The sequence below is a fragment of the Apteryx rowi genome, unplaced genomic scaffold (assembly GCF_003343035.1).
Source record: "Apteryx rowi isolate R43461 unplaced genomic scaffold, aptRow1 scaffold_91, whole genome shotgun sequence".
Classification (NCBI taxonomy): Eukaryota; Metazoa; Chordata; class Aves; order Apterygiformes; family Apterygidae; genus Apteryx; species Apteryx rowi.
In genome coordinates this window covers 12,484-29,006 of record NW_020451216.1, presented here as the reverse complement: position 1 = coordinate 29,006, position 16,523 = coordinate 12,484, and the positions used below count along the sequence as shown (strand labels likewise).

The 16,523-nt window shown below is 44.9% G+C and overlaps 1 protein-coding gene across 1 annotated transcript; it reads right to left on the bottom strand.

Moving 5' to 3' along the window:
• Positions 1 to 2,565: 2,565 nt before the first annotated feature.
• MYD88 (MYD88, innate immune signal transduction adaptor) lies at positions 2,566 to 16,498 on the bottom strand. The gene is made up of 5 exons (XM_026091583.1): positions 16,142 to 16,498; positions 11,213 to 11,344; positions 9,560 to 9,740; positions 8,348 to 8,439; positions 2,566 to 6,344 (listed from the first exon to the last, which is right to left on the bottom strand). Exons 1-5 carry the CDS (start codon positions 16,473 to 16,475, stop codon positions 6,190 to 6,192), a joined length of 894 nt encoding a protein of 297 aa, XP_025947368.1. The 5' UTR covers positions 16,476 to 16,498; the 3' UTR covers positions 2,566 to 6,189.
• Positions 16,499 to 16,523: the final 25 nt, after the last annotated feature.

Here is a 16,523-nt window from a genome sequence, read left to right as displayed (position 1 = left end):
AGATTTCTGAGCATTTTTGAAAGTGTTGCTCTAAAGCAGTCCACAGGGTCTACGATTGCTCTGGAAGAACAGGGAATATACCCTGGACCTTCAGATTCGTTTATGCAATTTTACACACTTGGATGATATATTTTGCTTCTGAGCCAACAGATCTCTATCCGGCATACAATCAGTTAAGTACCTTAGGGCTTGTTGCTCTTAAATTAGTTCTGCTGACACAAACAGAAGGCAAACATATCTGAAGACCAGAGCCGGAAAAATGCTGCAAAAAGTTTGAGAAAGTTCATTTTATTGCACCCACACACATTTGCCCGAACATATTTGCTATAAATACATACTTTTGCATCCCAAATGGTGGATGAAGACCCATTTTATCACCTCCTGAGTTTGAACAGGATTCACAGGGCTCAACCCATAGGTTCTCACTAGGCATAGAGCGAGGGTCTCCTCCTCCTGGTCCAGCATGGTCTAGCCGGACACCTCCACACAGCCATCCCCAGCTCCCTCAAAGCAGCCACCTGTCTTACAAGGCAGCGCTGAACTTTTCCCCACAGGGCTGCTGGCATCCAACCTGCCCTGCTACTTTTGCCCTTTCCTCACTGGACAGTGTGTCTGGGCTGAGAGCAGAAGGGAATCTCTCTGGTCCAGGGCGAATCTGGATGCTCCATCATGGAGCTGCACTTGGGTGCAGCACAGACCGGTGCCACTGGCCTTAGTAGAGCCCCATTCTGCCCCATGGTGTCAGGAGGTGACTGGGTGAGACTGGGGAGTGCGTCCTCCTGAGGGCCCAGCCCCAAGGCAGCTGAAGAGGAGGATGGCTGAAGTCCAGTCTCCTGGGTGCCGTGGGGATGCAGGCAGAAAGGTGACGGGAGCAGAAAGGTGACAAGAGCTGATGGGGGTGAGAAGCAGAACCTTATCTCCTGGAGACCAAGATCCACCAAGGCGGTCCAAGGCAAGCAAGGTGGATGTTCCAGAACTCTGGTGTATGATGAGCCTTGGAGGACACCAAAAGAAAGACCTCAAGAAGAAACCCTGGCACAGTCCTCCCTGAGCCTCTATGTTACCAGCCATCTGCCACCATATTGTCACCCTGGAGGGCTCCACGTTTGCTAGGAAGGGGGGCTTGAAAGAGCAGCGCAGAGCAGTTGTGCTGTCCCCAGACATTGTACACAAGGGTCCACATGCTGTTTGGCGGTGGGAGGGTGGGTGCAAAACAGGTGAAGAACAAAAGCTCCAAGCAGTCTTTTGTCAGGAGACCACATTCATTCCTTGCTTCCACTCCAGCCCCACCAAAGAAAAATCTAAACACATTTAGGAACTAAAAGAAATGAATAAGACAAATAGCAGAACGTGGGGCAACCTCCTCCCTTCCACTGGCTGCAAGCCCTGCTGCCAGCCAGGAGAAAGTGCAACCACAGCAGATGAAACGTCCATCCTCTGACCTGAGGGGTTTTATCCCACACAGCACAGGGCAGCAGTTCACAACACGCATTTGTGCAGCCCGTCTTGTCCCAGCTCAGATACAATAAACCATTGCCCAGGTCGGACGCGGACAGCCCCAATCCCTGGCACCGCACGGGCAGGTTTATCAGCAGAAACGGGAGGCTGGAAAGGCGCATTGCTAAACTGGCCTCTGCAATAGGAACAGAAAATGCCTTGTTTATAAATCAGCCTTTGGAATGGCTTAACGCTTAAAACACATGCTCAATTAATTAAATCTTTAGAGAGCAGTGGCAGCTCCAGAATGGCTACAACAATTTTCATTCTACTGACTGCAGGTTTGCCTAGAGAATGAACAAGGCTGTTGGATGTGGCTTGATAGCACTTATCAAAAAGTTCAGTGAGGTTCAAAATCACCTCAAAATCCTGGTGGGGATCAGCATAAGCTTTATGGGGAATATTGCCCTGCAAGAGGCTTAAAATACAACCTCTCCTGATATGAAGTGAAGCTGATCCTTGACCTCCAGAAATTCCTTCCAACCAACATTTCTACGATTCAACGATTCTTCCGCTTTTCCCGTGGTAGGGCCTTGGCCCAAATGTTGCTGTGTTTGTATTTGTAAGTTATTTCCCTGGCTTGGCCTCCCTCCTGGCCGCTTGCCTAAGGAAATAGAGCTGGCAAAATCCTCCATATCGCTGCACAGCAATACATTTCTTGCTGGGATCTCTAGAAAGGATGTAAAATAGGAGCTAAATATGCAGCACTTCTGCTTCCTGTGGGCGGAAAATGCGAGTCCTGACTCCATCACCTCCAGCGCATTTGGTACCAGAGCCGCAGGGAGGGTGGCACGGGGAGAGACACAGACTACAGACAGCAAAGCTAAAAACGAGACCTGGAGAGGAATCAGCTGCCTGAAGTAAAATTTTGTATTAATTTTCCTCTTGGTGTGATACAGCTATACTTCTCCATGTTCCAGACACAGTCAAAAGCCTCCACCACAGAAGCTGTTTAAGAAAAACAAATATGAAAACAGAAAAGAACTACCCAGTACTATTTCTCACTTAACACTTCCCTTTTAAGCCTGATATTCAATATTCTCTGATGCTCAAGAAGGAGATTCAGCCTTTCGGATTTTCCATCTTTATTCTACTGTTTTCACAAGTAGCAATAGTTTGTTTTTAAGCAGGAAGAAAAAACACAGGATAACTGACTATTTTCAGAATGGCTATACAACATGTATGCTTTTCCAGATATTTGTATCAGGATAGAAAGTAATATAAATATATATATTTTTATATATATAAAAAAATAAATGATTTGGTACTAACAGATTCAATTACAACAATTTCAGTGAGGGAAAGAAACAAAATGGAAACAGTGTAACATCATGATTTTTAAGTCCTTTTTTTAAAGGTGTTCAATATTTGGACCTTTCACTATGTGTGAAGAGGGGAAAAGAGAACCACATGATTGCAAATAAAATGTGTTTACAATAACTGGATTTTATGTCATTCGTAGATGCCATACTTAATAAAGTCACCATGACAAAACAGTGTCAGAAGTGCATAAACTTGATTTTATAGTAAAAGGGTATATATTTTAAACACATATTTTATAACTTTAGGGCTGTTATTTCTCTTTACCCAAAAATAATTTTAGCGTACAAGACAATTTTTGACTGCTTTTAAGAAAGTAACATTCCATTAATAGTAATACTTGCACTGCATCCAAGATAGAGAGATGGAAGAACCGAGGCACAGAAAGTTAGGTGATAATACAATCCAGCCCGAGTACTGACATCTTTTAGAATCATTCTGAATATCACGTTTATCTGGTGGAACTCAGAAGATTTAGAAATTAAGATCTTGTTCTTCATTTCCCTTCCAGAAGCAGTGCTTTTTTTCTGTCCACTGATCACCACATCATCTATTATTAAGGTAATCATTATTATTCTTGTTACTATTATTTTTTGCAACATCCCAAGTCCCAAACCACACATCAGGACGCGTATACAGAAGACATTGTACGAGGCTGAATCTGCCATCAAAACTGGCCAACTATTTCAGGTGTATTTGCTTTAGAAGAAGGTGCAAGTGGCAGAGGAAAAGTAAAAAAAAGCTCTCCTCTTGTCTCCCCCCAGGACTGAAACCGTGCACAGTTTTCCAGTGCCCCTTTCCCCCGCCGTCAAGCAGGCTCAGTTCTCCCCCCTCGCAATGTAACTGGTGGCTTGGGTCGGCTCGATACCAGCTGTAGAGCCAACGCTCACAGTATGGACCATTGCCTCCCTCTAGCGTTTGGACCAAAGAGCCTCATGTTTTTGTTCTCACCTTTAATAAGCTACCAGACAAGTTCTTTCGGTTCTTAAATCAATAGGAATCTGGTTCAGTCCTGCCAGTGATGACCCATAATTAATGTTCATAGACACTCCGTAGTATGAGAATTCACCAAGCCCCAGGAGTGACTGGGAATCAAGCAGCCTCCAGAAACTATTATATAATTAACATTTAACAATTATGCAGAAACCCCAGGGCAAGCAGCTGTCTCCATTTCTGCAGGAGAGGCCTGAGGGCAACAGGACGTGAAGTTAAACTGACTTAGAAGCACATCATCAGCTTAACTTTCCTCCTCCTGCACCCATGGACTTCTCACTTGATCTAGCAAGACAGCAAGGTGCAAATGTTATCTCAGCACCATGATAGTTATATTTGTAGGAGGGACAGAAATATGCCCAGTTTGTTGGCTTATTCAAAAATGGCCCCTGACACTAATGTTAGGCGTGTAAACAAGCTTCACTTGAGGTCAAGGACTGGCCTGTCTGCTAGAAGGAACCAGCTGTGGGACGTTGACAGACCTTTGTAGCACCCACCTTGTAGGTGAACATTTGTGTCCTTTCATAGGGAGGGTGAGAAAAAGATAGATGCACAAGTCTCTATCTGAAGAACTCAGCCCTGGTAATGCTTAAAAAAAATCTTTAAAAGGCCGACAACTAATCTTAAAAATGTAAACTGTAAATCATTAAGCTATAAAATCAATGTGAGTCAGTGGAGGAATGAACTAAGTGATAGAGTTCAAGCAAGTGCAGATACATAAGCAAAATTCCTCTCCTCCCAATTTAGAAAGTAAATATTTACTGAAAATCTGTTTAATATACCAACAGGTCACTTTAAAACACCACTTTGGGCAGCACCCTTGCCCCCCACCCCCAAGCACCAAAGACTGATGAGAGTCACTGAAGTGGCACTGAAGTCTGCAAAATTCAAAGCTAAGTCCAACATGTAGAGCAATATCAAAGTTGTTCCTAGCCCCATTCACAAATATACATTCATGATTAATTATGGCACTTAATTAAAATATGCTTTCCTATTAAAGTAACTTTACCCTTTATTTTTTAAGCAGCCCAATCTATAATTTAAGGCACTCTTTATCTGATATTTATCTCTGTATCTGTGAGGCATCCCAAAAGCTGTTTTTTGGCAGGCTCTTAAAGATCAAACAAGTTAAGGTCTGATCCCCCTAGGTGCAGAGATCTGTTCCTTTTCAAGGCAATGAGCAACAGTATCCCTCATTTTGGGTAGTAAGGACTTTCACCAAAAATATACATTTAAAGACTGCGTCACTAATACAAGAAGGCTCGATTGTAAACATTTAATAAGATCTGGGAATATAAAATGCTGGTATAAGACCACCACTTAACTAAATGTGACCTGAACACAGAGTATGCTACAAGAATGTATCCTTCCTTATAAGTCTTGCTTTTAACAAGCAAAAAATAATCACTTATGGCAAACCTGAGGAACTATCTCAGAAAATGCTAGTGACAAGGGATTTACTCTGTAAACGAACACAGAAAAGGCAAATTGGGACATAACTTAAGGAGCAAAATATATCCAACAGAGAACAAACTGAGTTCAGTAATGCTTCATTAGTTATAACTGAAAGAATAACTGCTCTAATTTTGCAATCGTGCAGATATTGCTAAGAACAAAGTGAGAACCATTCTTTTCTTTGTAGTGCTTACACAACTAAAATACATTTGCTGCTCTTTTAAAAACGAAGAAAGTGACTGTCTACCCCAAGAACAAGCATAGACCAGGGACGGGCAATGCAAATTCCCCTGGGCTGCCTGACCAGCAGGGCTGCAGCACTGGCCAGGACACACAGCTCACCGGCAACGGACGGGCAGAGCAGGCTTGGCTCTGCTGACAAGGCTCCCAAAACTGGTCATTCTCATGGCACTGGCCATTCACCAAGTAGGAAACAGCCTGAGATTGAAACCTTATTTGAAACCAACCTAGATGTTTCTATATCCATTAAACAGCTTTTAAAATAACATGATTTTTTTTTTAAAAGCCTGCAGTTTGAGGCTTTATTTCATGTCTTATACTAGCATTTTACATTCTCAGATCTTATTAAACGTTTACAACAGAGCTTTCTCATATTAGTGACTCAGCCTTTAAATGTATATATTCAGTGAAAGTCCTTACTACACAAAGTGCCGGATGCTGTTGCTCACTGACTTGAACAGGAACACCCAAGCAATTGCTTTATTTCCCCTTTCAAGCTATGAAAAAGTGCTAGAGAAAATGCTTCGCTCCCAGTTGTGGGCTCCAAACACAGACTGCGAGGATCGAAGTTCTGAAGTGGTTAAAGATTGCGTGAATGACACCACAGTTCGAAGGCACAGCCAGGAGAGATTTTTAAAAAAAGAAAAGTAAAAAACCGAAACACCTGGCTCTCATAGCTTTGCATCATGGCAGCAAGAGAGATTTTGCCAGTCTTGTCCAGAACCATTTTTTGGTGCAAGGATTGGTGTAATCACAAATCGTAATGAACCGTAAGATACTTGGAAACTCGTTCTTCATGGTTTTGCACTTGACTGGAATCAGCCGTTTGAGACGAGCACCTGAAAGACAAGTCACACAGGCAGAAGATTACGCACTGCTACAGTCAGACTCCGTACCCATATTCTCCCTGCAGCAGCACACACATCACAAGGTCCAGGAATGCGAGGTTTGACCCTGATTTTGAGTCACATCAGTACAATGCAACCAAGTCTAACCCTAGAAAGCAAGTTTCTGAATCACAGGGTCCCCGCTACCAAGCCTTCACTCAAATATGTAACAGGGCCCCACGTTTCATCTGACATGCATATGGCAGCTCGAACTCATCCCAAGTGGGAGTGGTAAAGGCCTGCTGAACTGCAGATAAGAAAGAACAAAGCAGAGTTTCTTGTTGAATGCAAACAGGAGTATACAGTCCTGACTGCTCCCAGATGTACAGGAAGAGAAAACRGAGAGACTAAGCTTCTTCCAGATGATCAGCTTTGCAGGGTTATCTCCAGTTCTTTCTCCTCCTAGCCTGATTCACTCAGATATGCTGCTGAAGTACCCAACAATTATAAAGGGCTGCTAGGAATCACTCTGCTAATACCGACTGCCTTTTTGAGGCATGCCTAACTATCCCTGTGATTACTATCGCTCGAAGGAGCGGCTGTCCTGAAGAGGAACCTCTCCCGTGACAATTTTTCATATGAAAACCTGCTACCACCTAAACTGTGCTGCCCAGCACAAGTGCTGATGCTGAGACCTGGATGAGGCAATGCAAGATTTCCTAACTACAGCAGATATCTAAGTAATCCATGGAGTTCCCAGAACTGGTCACCAAACCCTTCTGCGCATTAGTTACCCTATTATTTCTAACAGCCCGTACGTACGTGCAATGGTTTTACTGGCAGAGATCAAGTCATTACACACAGACGAGCATTTCTTTTCCCATTGTCCTAATGAAGGGTGTGATGCCAACGAACAACTGCTGCGACACCAGAAGGACTTTGCTACAAATCCTTATGATTAGGGGCTGATGCAATTTGTTAGGGCTCCTCAATGGATTATTGGCCRTGGTATGAAATTATAGCATCAAGGAAAATGAAGCTAATTCCTAGCTCTGCCAGTGGCTTCCAATTAAACCTCTGACACGTCATTTATATACCGTGTCAAACACCTTATCTAGAAAAAGGACTGCGCATGCAGACATTCCTACAGATAGTGTATATCCTCCATACTGTTAGGCTGAGCTACATCTACTCCCTGGGAACATACAAGAGTGTAGGATAAGTAGCAGTTAGAGCAAAGCCGTCTGAACAGACTTGACAGAAATAAATCGATGGTTCTTCATTTCAGGACAAAATAAGGAATAGGTTTTTCCAAGTTAAAAATTCTTTCAAGATTTTGTTGGCCTATCCACAATACTCAAGGATGTTTGCCAAAGAGGTGAACGTTCATTAACTGCAATCCTAGTCTCAGCATTTACTCACACCCTGAGTTTACTATAACGATTTGCCCTCCCGTAGCATATCCCCTATATGGATCTTGAAGCCCTTGACAAGCCGTTCCTGAAACGTATGCAGCTGAGACACCTCTGAGGTAACCAGCGTTAGCCCATTTGACAGCCAGAGCACTGAAGCACTGGCAGCAAAGCTTCTTGCTCGCAGTCACGCAGAAGGTCACCAGCAGGGCAAGGACCCAAATCCAGGTCCCTGCCCGCACAATAGAATTGTAAAACGTCTGTTAGTTTTAATGGCTACTTTTAACAGCACTAAATCTCTGTTTGCTTAGTGAAGAGTATTAAACCCAGGGCAATCCCTGTGTGGACTTTGACACACATGAGACAGGACGGTCAGTAAAAGAACCCAGGCGTGAGACCAAGTAGAGCCATTCCTGGTTCTGTAACAGTCAATTATTTAATTTCTTCTTTTTCACTCTTATTTAGCTCACTCATTTAAACACATCTGAGACCCTCATACTCTGCTCAGCAGCAGGGCACTGATCTCAGCTGCAACTTCAGCTGTTACTGTAATACAAACAATACTGATATGAAATTTTAAATGGGGTATCTGTGAGATCTTACCTGGGGAAAGACTAAGAGCAAATTTGGTCTGGAAATCACATTCATCGCTTTCCAGGTAATCATCTGAAATGACGACCACCATCCTCCGACATCTAAGTTAAAGCAGTCAGGAAAGAAAAAAACAAAAAACAGATGTGTCTCATTCTTATTGGTAAAAATATGTATTCCTCAGAATTATTCTCGTGGAAAAATGAATCCACCAGCTGTGTTCCAGCAGGAATAAACTACAGAGTAAGGTTTACTGATAGACAGCTACATTACACACAAAAACCTGATTATAGCTGCACACTCAAATACTAACACAAATGAAGAAATAACAAAATCCAGCTTGCCTGTGCTGGAGCTGATCCTTGGCCTATATATGACAAAAAATGACATCTTTAATTATCTGCTCACATACTCCCCTATTGACTGAGCATCACTGATTTTTTTCTTTTTTTTAATATTAAAATGATCTGAACAGAGGTTTATTGTACTAATATTAGTGTGAATTCACCTGGTCTGGTGAATTCACTTGGTTGTAAACTACACATTAGACTCTTTATGGACAGCTATGCTGTACAACAGCCAGCACAGTGAGGCCTTGTTAAGGTCTCTGTTAAATGCCAAGCTACCTCCATCAGAAAGGCTGATGTTAAAATCCAAACACCTGTGTTGGGATTTTTCACTGAGCCTAATTTAGCAGGACTGGTGGAGCTAAAGGGCTCCAAAGGCCAGTACCTCCCCTCTTGACACTAAAAAGCACATTCTCTAGGTAAGTCTCTATCTGGGGAGTTGCCCTTATGTTGCTCAGCTCCTGTCCACGCTCGAGTCCCACACAGATCTGAAGGATCCCTGAAGTCAGAGCCAAAGCCACCCCCAGAGCTGTCTCTTCAAACTCCACATTGTCGGGTGGAGCTAGCTCAGCTTGGAGCTGTATTCATTTCCAGATCTCTTTCAAAGATGCAGTTGTCAGATATTCTGGCCAAAGAAAAGGGATCGAGCGTAAGCAGCATCATTGTAATAGCTCCTTCCTTGTGAATTCTATGGAGCTACATGTTTGGGAATGCCTGAATCCTCCTTCTTGAGCTGAGAGCATAAAACAAACCCCATAAAGACATCCTTGTGGATTTTTACTGCTTCGCTGGCACCACACTGCAGGCATCACGGTAGAAAGAACGAACACAATGTTCCATTACACTGAGCTGTCCCGAACAGCCACGGTTCACTTACCTCCTTTCTATAAGTTCTCCAGTGATGGACCACACACACGTTCCTGGCAAGACATCCCGATCAAATACACAGAGCTTCAGTTTGAACTCTGTTTGTTCCAGCTCTCTGATCATCTCCTGGACAAATTGAAGGTCCTTCTGACAGTAACAGATGAAGGCGTCAAACATCTCTGTTCCATTCCCTGAAACATTAAAAACTTTAGTTACCATCTTCTACTGTAAATAAAGTTAACTCCTGTAGTGAGCGCTCAGGAGCTCGCACAGCCCTTGACTCCGAACTGGGGGCTTTGACAGCCAAACTGACCAAACTTGCGGAGGTAACTTAACATTTTACCAGACCAGCTATCCTTCAGTCCAGACTCTTGTCCATAACAGAACAGGCAGGAGGGAGCATACCTCTGTGCCTTGACCACTTTGTTTGGCAGTCCAGAGTACTAGCATAACCCACATTTGTTGGCAGCGTTTAGGCAAGGGTAGCTAAAACACAGACACGAAATCTGAAGAGGCAGAGGTGAGAGAGAGTATGGAGAAGCTGGAGGAAGTAGAGTACCCCAGAGGATGCAACTCAGAGCCTTTCGCTGTGGGATTTCACTGGAAGTTACATATTTAAGCATGAGGCTCTGGGTCCTGGTTCTCTACTTCAGGTCTCAGACATATACATTTCCTGACCAAAAGTTTCCTGAAGGCCCTTCATGCAGCAATGTCCTGACCTCCACTGTCTACTGATGTACAAGGAGGGCCCTGAAGTTTGAAAGTTGCAAGATTCATGGCTAAGACTTCAAACTTGGGTACCTGAAGTCACATCTTTTCCACAGATGTTAACGCCTGGCAGCTCTCATTTATTTAGCACGCACTCAAAGATTAAATACTCTATTTTAAGGGCAAAGTCTCTCACAATTAAGTGCCTTAAGACTGCTAGACAGTTTTTTCACTGCGTTATTTCATTTCCATACCAATATCACTACCTATACTTTAAAGTTGTTACATCAGTTAAAGTCTACTACAGTGAAAAAAATAGGTCAGGCTCTACAAGCTGATGAGAAAAGTGGCAATCCAGCAGCCAGATCCAGCCCAAGAAGCATCCAGGCAAGCAGAAGGGTAACTGGCTGCCAGGCCAACCAGCCTGAGGGTGCTGCTATGGGTGTACTTCGGGTCACAGTACTAACTTGGCCATGCTGAGCAAAGCTGCTGTGCACAAACACTGGCGTATTCTTCTGGCCTGTGGACACTTTGGGGGGACAATAATGGCCCCATGCACAGTAAATGCACACGGATCCGCTTTGGGATCCTTCCCCCTTTACTCCAACCTATCGTGCTTTCAGCAACCAGCAGATGTTCCTTGGTCTGAGCCAGGCTGTGATAGGGGACATGTTTCGGAAAGTCTCCTCCCATGTGCATTTGCTGCACTCTTTACCAGGCTGTTTTTGGGCATGGCATTCCCCAGGGTTGCTCCTCCTCTCTGCCCCAGGAAATTGGGGCAATGGGACAAATAAAAATGCCCCCAAACTATCAGTTAAATCATTCTGGTCTGGGTTATGAAAAAATCACAGGTAGTAAAGTAAACAGGTTTCAGCCCTTCTCACGGGGATCTGCTACAGCTAAGTGCAATCCCAACGTGAGGTATCATGCAGCAATACTGTCCACGGTCACTTACCACATGGATCATCTCTGGTCGTGATGCCCAACAGTTCTGATGTCTTCGGCACACTGCTGTCTACTGCTGGGACCTGAAGTGGCTGGTCGGCCTCCTGCTGCCTCCTTTGCAAGTATTTCTTACAGTCCGCTTCTGCAAAAACACACAACCAACCCAAGAAGCTCCTGTGATGACGGTTTTACACTGCTGAAATTCTTTAAAAATGGGAATAGCCGCTTCGTGGATCAGCGATGTTAGAGGGAACATCCCTCTCTGTTCTTTCAAGTACCTGTTTATGGAACGACTGTCCAGGAATTTATCTAACACCTTTCTGAACCTCTTGATACTGCCTCTACCAATGAACTGCAGAAGCTCGCTCCTGCTGTGTAAGGAAGCACTTTCTTTTACCTGTTTTAAACCAACCTCCTCCTAGTATCCTTAGTTCTAGTATACCCCAGTATACACTCCCGGTATACACATACAACAACATGCATCATATACATCATAGGTCTTAATAACTCTACTTTCTGCTGTCATTGTTGTGCATTTTGAAATATTTTAAAAACACCAAATAACTTTAGCGAGGGGTGGGGGGAAGTTCTTAATTAAAAGTTTTCATATCTTCTCTTATTAGTAAGTGTACATACACATTAGCTGATGCCACTTCACTGGCTTTTTTAAGACAGTGTTAGAGGTGACAACGAGTACAGTCCTGCCTGCATTCATCTCGTTCAGGAGGGCCGTGTAAAATATTGTATGGCCCCTGAAACAGGCTTTATATTGTCCAAGCGCAAGTGGAGATCCTCTTTCAGCAATCAGGCAAAGTGGATATACACTTTCAAGGGCAAGAAGACCTGTCACGTTTGCTGCTGTGAACTTTCCGCAAGAAGACAGTGATAGACAAAGATCTGTTACAAACACAAGTATATTTAAAAATGAATTACGAATCTAAATGTGAAGTCTTTGGAGAAGTGATGAGAAACCCTGCAGCCTCTGCCACTCTGCAACCTGCTTTTACATAAAAACTTGAAAGTAAAAGTAGATTCAAAACTGGCAATTAACAAAGAAATGAAACTAGTTTCTTCCCCATTACGTAAGATGCAAAAAAAAAAAAAAAAGAAAAAAGAAAAGAAAAAAGAATACTAATCAGAAAAGTACCAGTCACTCTGAGGGTCAGGCTGAAACAACCACAGAGTTTGCGAGTGCAGCAACAACACTAGCAGAGAAAATCTACTGCAAGTACAAGATGTGGATGAGGGCCCGGTAAGCACTGCTGTAACCCCGCCGTGAACAGGAGCAAGCAGCTCTGCAAGGAGCCAAAGTCCTGAAGCCTCATCCTGTGTCTTTGGGTCTCATAGCTTTGTGTCTTGTGACTTGATTATCCRATAATGTATCCGATCTGATCAAAGCTGAGGCACTCCGTCTCTCTTCCGCCCTCCTTCTCAGTGTGGGTTATTTAGCAGAGAAACAAATCAGCTGCAATCTTTGCTAACCAGATGCTTCAAATTTCAAATCTTTCCTCACTAAAGCACAAATTTGTGTCCCACCTCTCTGCCAGCTGCCTGTTGTCATGAGGTGTGCACACTTCATGTCATGTAAGGCAGCGTCTTTGAAGTCTTCACCAAAGCTGCTTTAAATTGGCCAAGGGATTCAAAAGTTCCACAGGAAGGACCAGCAGGCTGAAAGCACCTTAAATATGCCTTGTTCCCTTAGGTTACCAGGCTCACAATCCAAAATACTTAGTGCTGAGTGGGCAAAAACAGGCAGCTGTTTAAAGACATATTACTATTAGTCCTCACCACAGAAATATCCATTTTAAATGTATTTGCTCCATGTCTTCTCTCCTTACTTCTTCCAGTTGCATAAACAGTATCTATGCTGGCCTGACCTGAATTCTTCTAGACTGGTTCCCAGAGCTTATCACAACATCATTCATATGATGACACATATATTCATTAATGTAAGTGTTCTCCTGGTTCATCTATTCAAGCCTATGTGCACAGACTACTGATGGCATTACGCTGTAATCCCTGAGCACGTTTATCCCCGTGGGATAAACCCCAGAGTTGAGCAAAGCTTTCGGAAGGAAATACCAGAGTCTCAAGGTTTTATTACAGAGCAAACTGGGGACCCTACTGCCCTAAGACCGCCAATAGGTCCAGCGAACCCAAAGTGATGAAAGGCATTTGGTAATTTGGCATGGATAAGACCTCAGCACAAAATAATGTCTGAGTACATAGGCTAATTAGTGAACAGGAGTCAAAGACAACTTTGAAGGCCCATGAAGGAAAAGGACCAGAACAAACACAACGAAATAGCAAGAAAGTCTTGCAAACTAAGTTGTCCCATTCCACCCAGCACGTAACCAGTAACACAGTAAAAGCTTTATATTCCTCTAATCATCAAACACAAACCTGAGGGACTAGATAGAAAGGATAAAAACATGAAACTGAATGGTGCAAAATGATTAGCATATGTTCACTGTAAGAAAAGAGAGAAAACGGATCAACTGTCAAGCAGGCAAGTAGCACTTTTATAACTAGCCAGGAAGAAACAAAGTTTCACTGAGTTTCAGCAGGGAAGAGCAAGCTGTACCAAAGCCAAGACCTTTACAACCCTCAAAAAATTGAGCAATGAAATAAGCTTCTGAGAGAAATTACACTTCTGGCAGATCCACTAGGACAGACAAGCTGCTAAGAAGGCCGTATCCTGCAAGTGGATATCCTGCAAGCATCAATGCGTTGTTTTAACAGGGATGCTGCGTCCCAGGGGAGCTTGGCTCATTTGCCAACAGAGGCATCCACTGTCATTTTAGATATCCTAGAGCATCCGAGACATTTGTTAGAGGCTAACAGATATGCTTCTGGTCCTACAAGCAGCCCATGTCCTTCAGGAGCCACATGGGATATCCTGAGGCCTCCAAAGACTTACAATGCCTCTGGGCCGGCTGAATCATGCCCCAGATCTGCACCTCCTGCAATGGAAGCACAGACCACTGACACACACAGACATCTGTGTGCAGAAACCTAAATACTGATGCTTTAATCTCTGAGCTGAAGCCTACTCTAGGAGTCCTAACAGAGTACACGAAGATGCCTCTGAGATGAGGAAATACCACGCACAAGAGCGAATGTGACCTTCCATTTTCTTTCCTTTTCTGAGTTTCCTCCCTCCTGAGGGGAGGCCGACTTCTGCCAGGGCTCAGAGTGCTTGCAGCAGATCACAGGCTCTAACGTCGATCTTCAGACACGAATAACACAAGATAGGAATGGCCAGACTGGGGTCAGCCTGAGGGTTCAACTAACCTCGTATCTTGTCTCCAACACTGGTCAAAAACAAATGCCTAGGGAAGAATATAAGAATAAATACATAGTGATACTTTCCTAAAATAACCTACTGGTTTTGACCAATTTGCAGTTCAGGGGTTTCCTGAGCCAATGCTTTTGCACTGAATAGCCCTCGATGAAATTCTTCCAAGAATTTGTCAGTCTCCGCTTATCAGTGTGACCCACAGCTAGGCGAAACTCATGACTTTTCCTGACCTTCATGTTCCTCCCACTCTTTCTGCTATTGTCGATTCAGTGTCTTAAAAAGGCTGTTCACCACATGCCCTTTCAACAGGTCAGCTCCTGAACTCAGGGCCAGAATAAGACTAGGTGAACTACAGAAGCTTTGTGCAGGTCCCAGCTCTCCTACAGAGTTGGAAGCTTCTGCTATTTGTTATGAATTTCAGATGAAAGGAGACAGCTGTGGATCATGAAGCACGCTGCCCAATTCTTTTCTTTTTTTCTTCCTAAAATGCAGAGTCTTCAAAGTGTATTCTTGATCAGGAAGAACAGTAGGAGTACGGGAAAGTCCTCCGTAGGTTGCTGGTTAGGCTATTCTATATAGAGGTATTTCTGCATCCTCATTTTTCTCAGCAAGTAACAGGAAATGAGACTTCTTATTTCTTCATCACTAACCCAGTAAACTTTGTTTTACAGCACGCAACGCCAGGGACGTCTTTGGCTTTGGAAATACTTCGGCAACAAAGTTCCGCTTCTGATTACAAATCTAATAACCGGCTTTTCTTTAAACTTCTGCGAGTCAATAAAGTAAAAACAGCCTGTAAAGAACGAGTTGTAATACAGCACCGAGGCCTTCATATTTACTATTTCTCACTGATTCTGTACAAAACTTACTCCGTTTGCAAAGAAAATGATCTTCCTTCCTGTTACCCACACCCAAGAAATAGCTGAGGGATGTGCAGAGTTGAGGCTCTCCCTGGAAATACTTTTCTGTCACAGTAGGCCCACGAGTCCATTGCAACAGCACGAGTTTCAGAACACACAAGGTTTGTGCAAGCTTTCTCCTGGCTAATCTTGCTCAAAGCGTCCTGTTACTCGAAGAGCCTTTAATAATATTGGAGATTTGGGGTAACACAAGATTACTTTGCAGGGCTCACAACCGGCAGAAATGCATAAGTAGGGAAATCCTGTTTTCCTGGAAGCTACATTCAGCTCAGGGAAACTTAGGGATAAGTAACTCTGCGGTTCGGGCTTTTCAGTTTGCTGGGGACTATTTTTTTTTCAAAAATCACCTCTAGGAAGGGGACGGCAGGGACCGAAAGGAGCAGCGTCACCTGCCTCCCGCGCGACAAGGCCAGGCTGAGCGTGGTGACGAACCGCGGGCAGCATCGCATCCCCCCCACCCTCCAAAAACAAACAAACAAACAAAAAAACAAATTCAGGGCCAGAGAGGCGGCAGCAGCAGCCGGACCGAGGGCTGAACGAGGCGGCCCCTTCCCCATCCCCGTGTCAGGACAGGCCGGGTGGCAAGATGGAGGCGGCGGGGGGGGGGAGGGGCGGCTCCTTCCCGCCCTGCGCGGGGCCGCCGCCGACGGCGGCGCCCCGTGAGGGAAGGTGGCGGCGGCGCCGGGGGGGCGGCGGTGGAGGCGGCGCGGCGTCTCACCCATGCTGGCGGCCAGCTCGAGCAGGACGTCGTGGCGGCGCAGGTCGCGCAGGAGGCGGAGCAGGCGGCCCACGGTGGCGCCGCCGGGGCAGCGGCCCTGCCATTCCTCCAGCAGCACGGCGGTGGGGTCGGGCAGCGCCTCCAGCCGCTTGATCTCCAGGTAGTCCCAGCCCAGCTCCTCGGCCAGCGCCGTCCAGTCGGCGGCCGCTGTCGCCCGCGGGTTGAGGTACAGCCCCAGGCGGCGCCGCACGCCGTAGTTGAGCGCCACCATGGGCACGGCGTCCAGCGCCGCCGCCCCGAGCTCCAGCTCCGGCTCCGCGGGCGCCGTGGCCATGGCGGCTCCGCGCTCGCAGCTCCCCGCCGCCGCTTTCGCTTCCGCCTC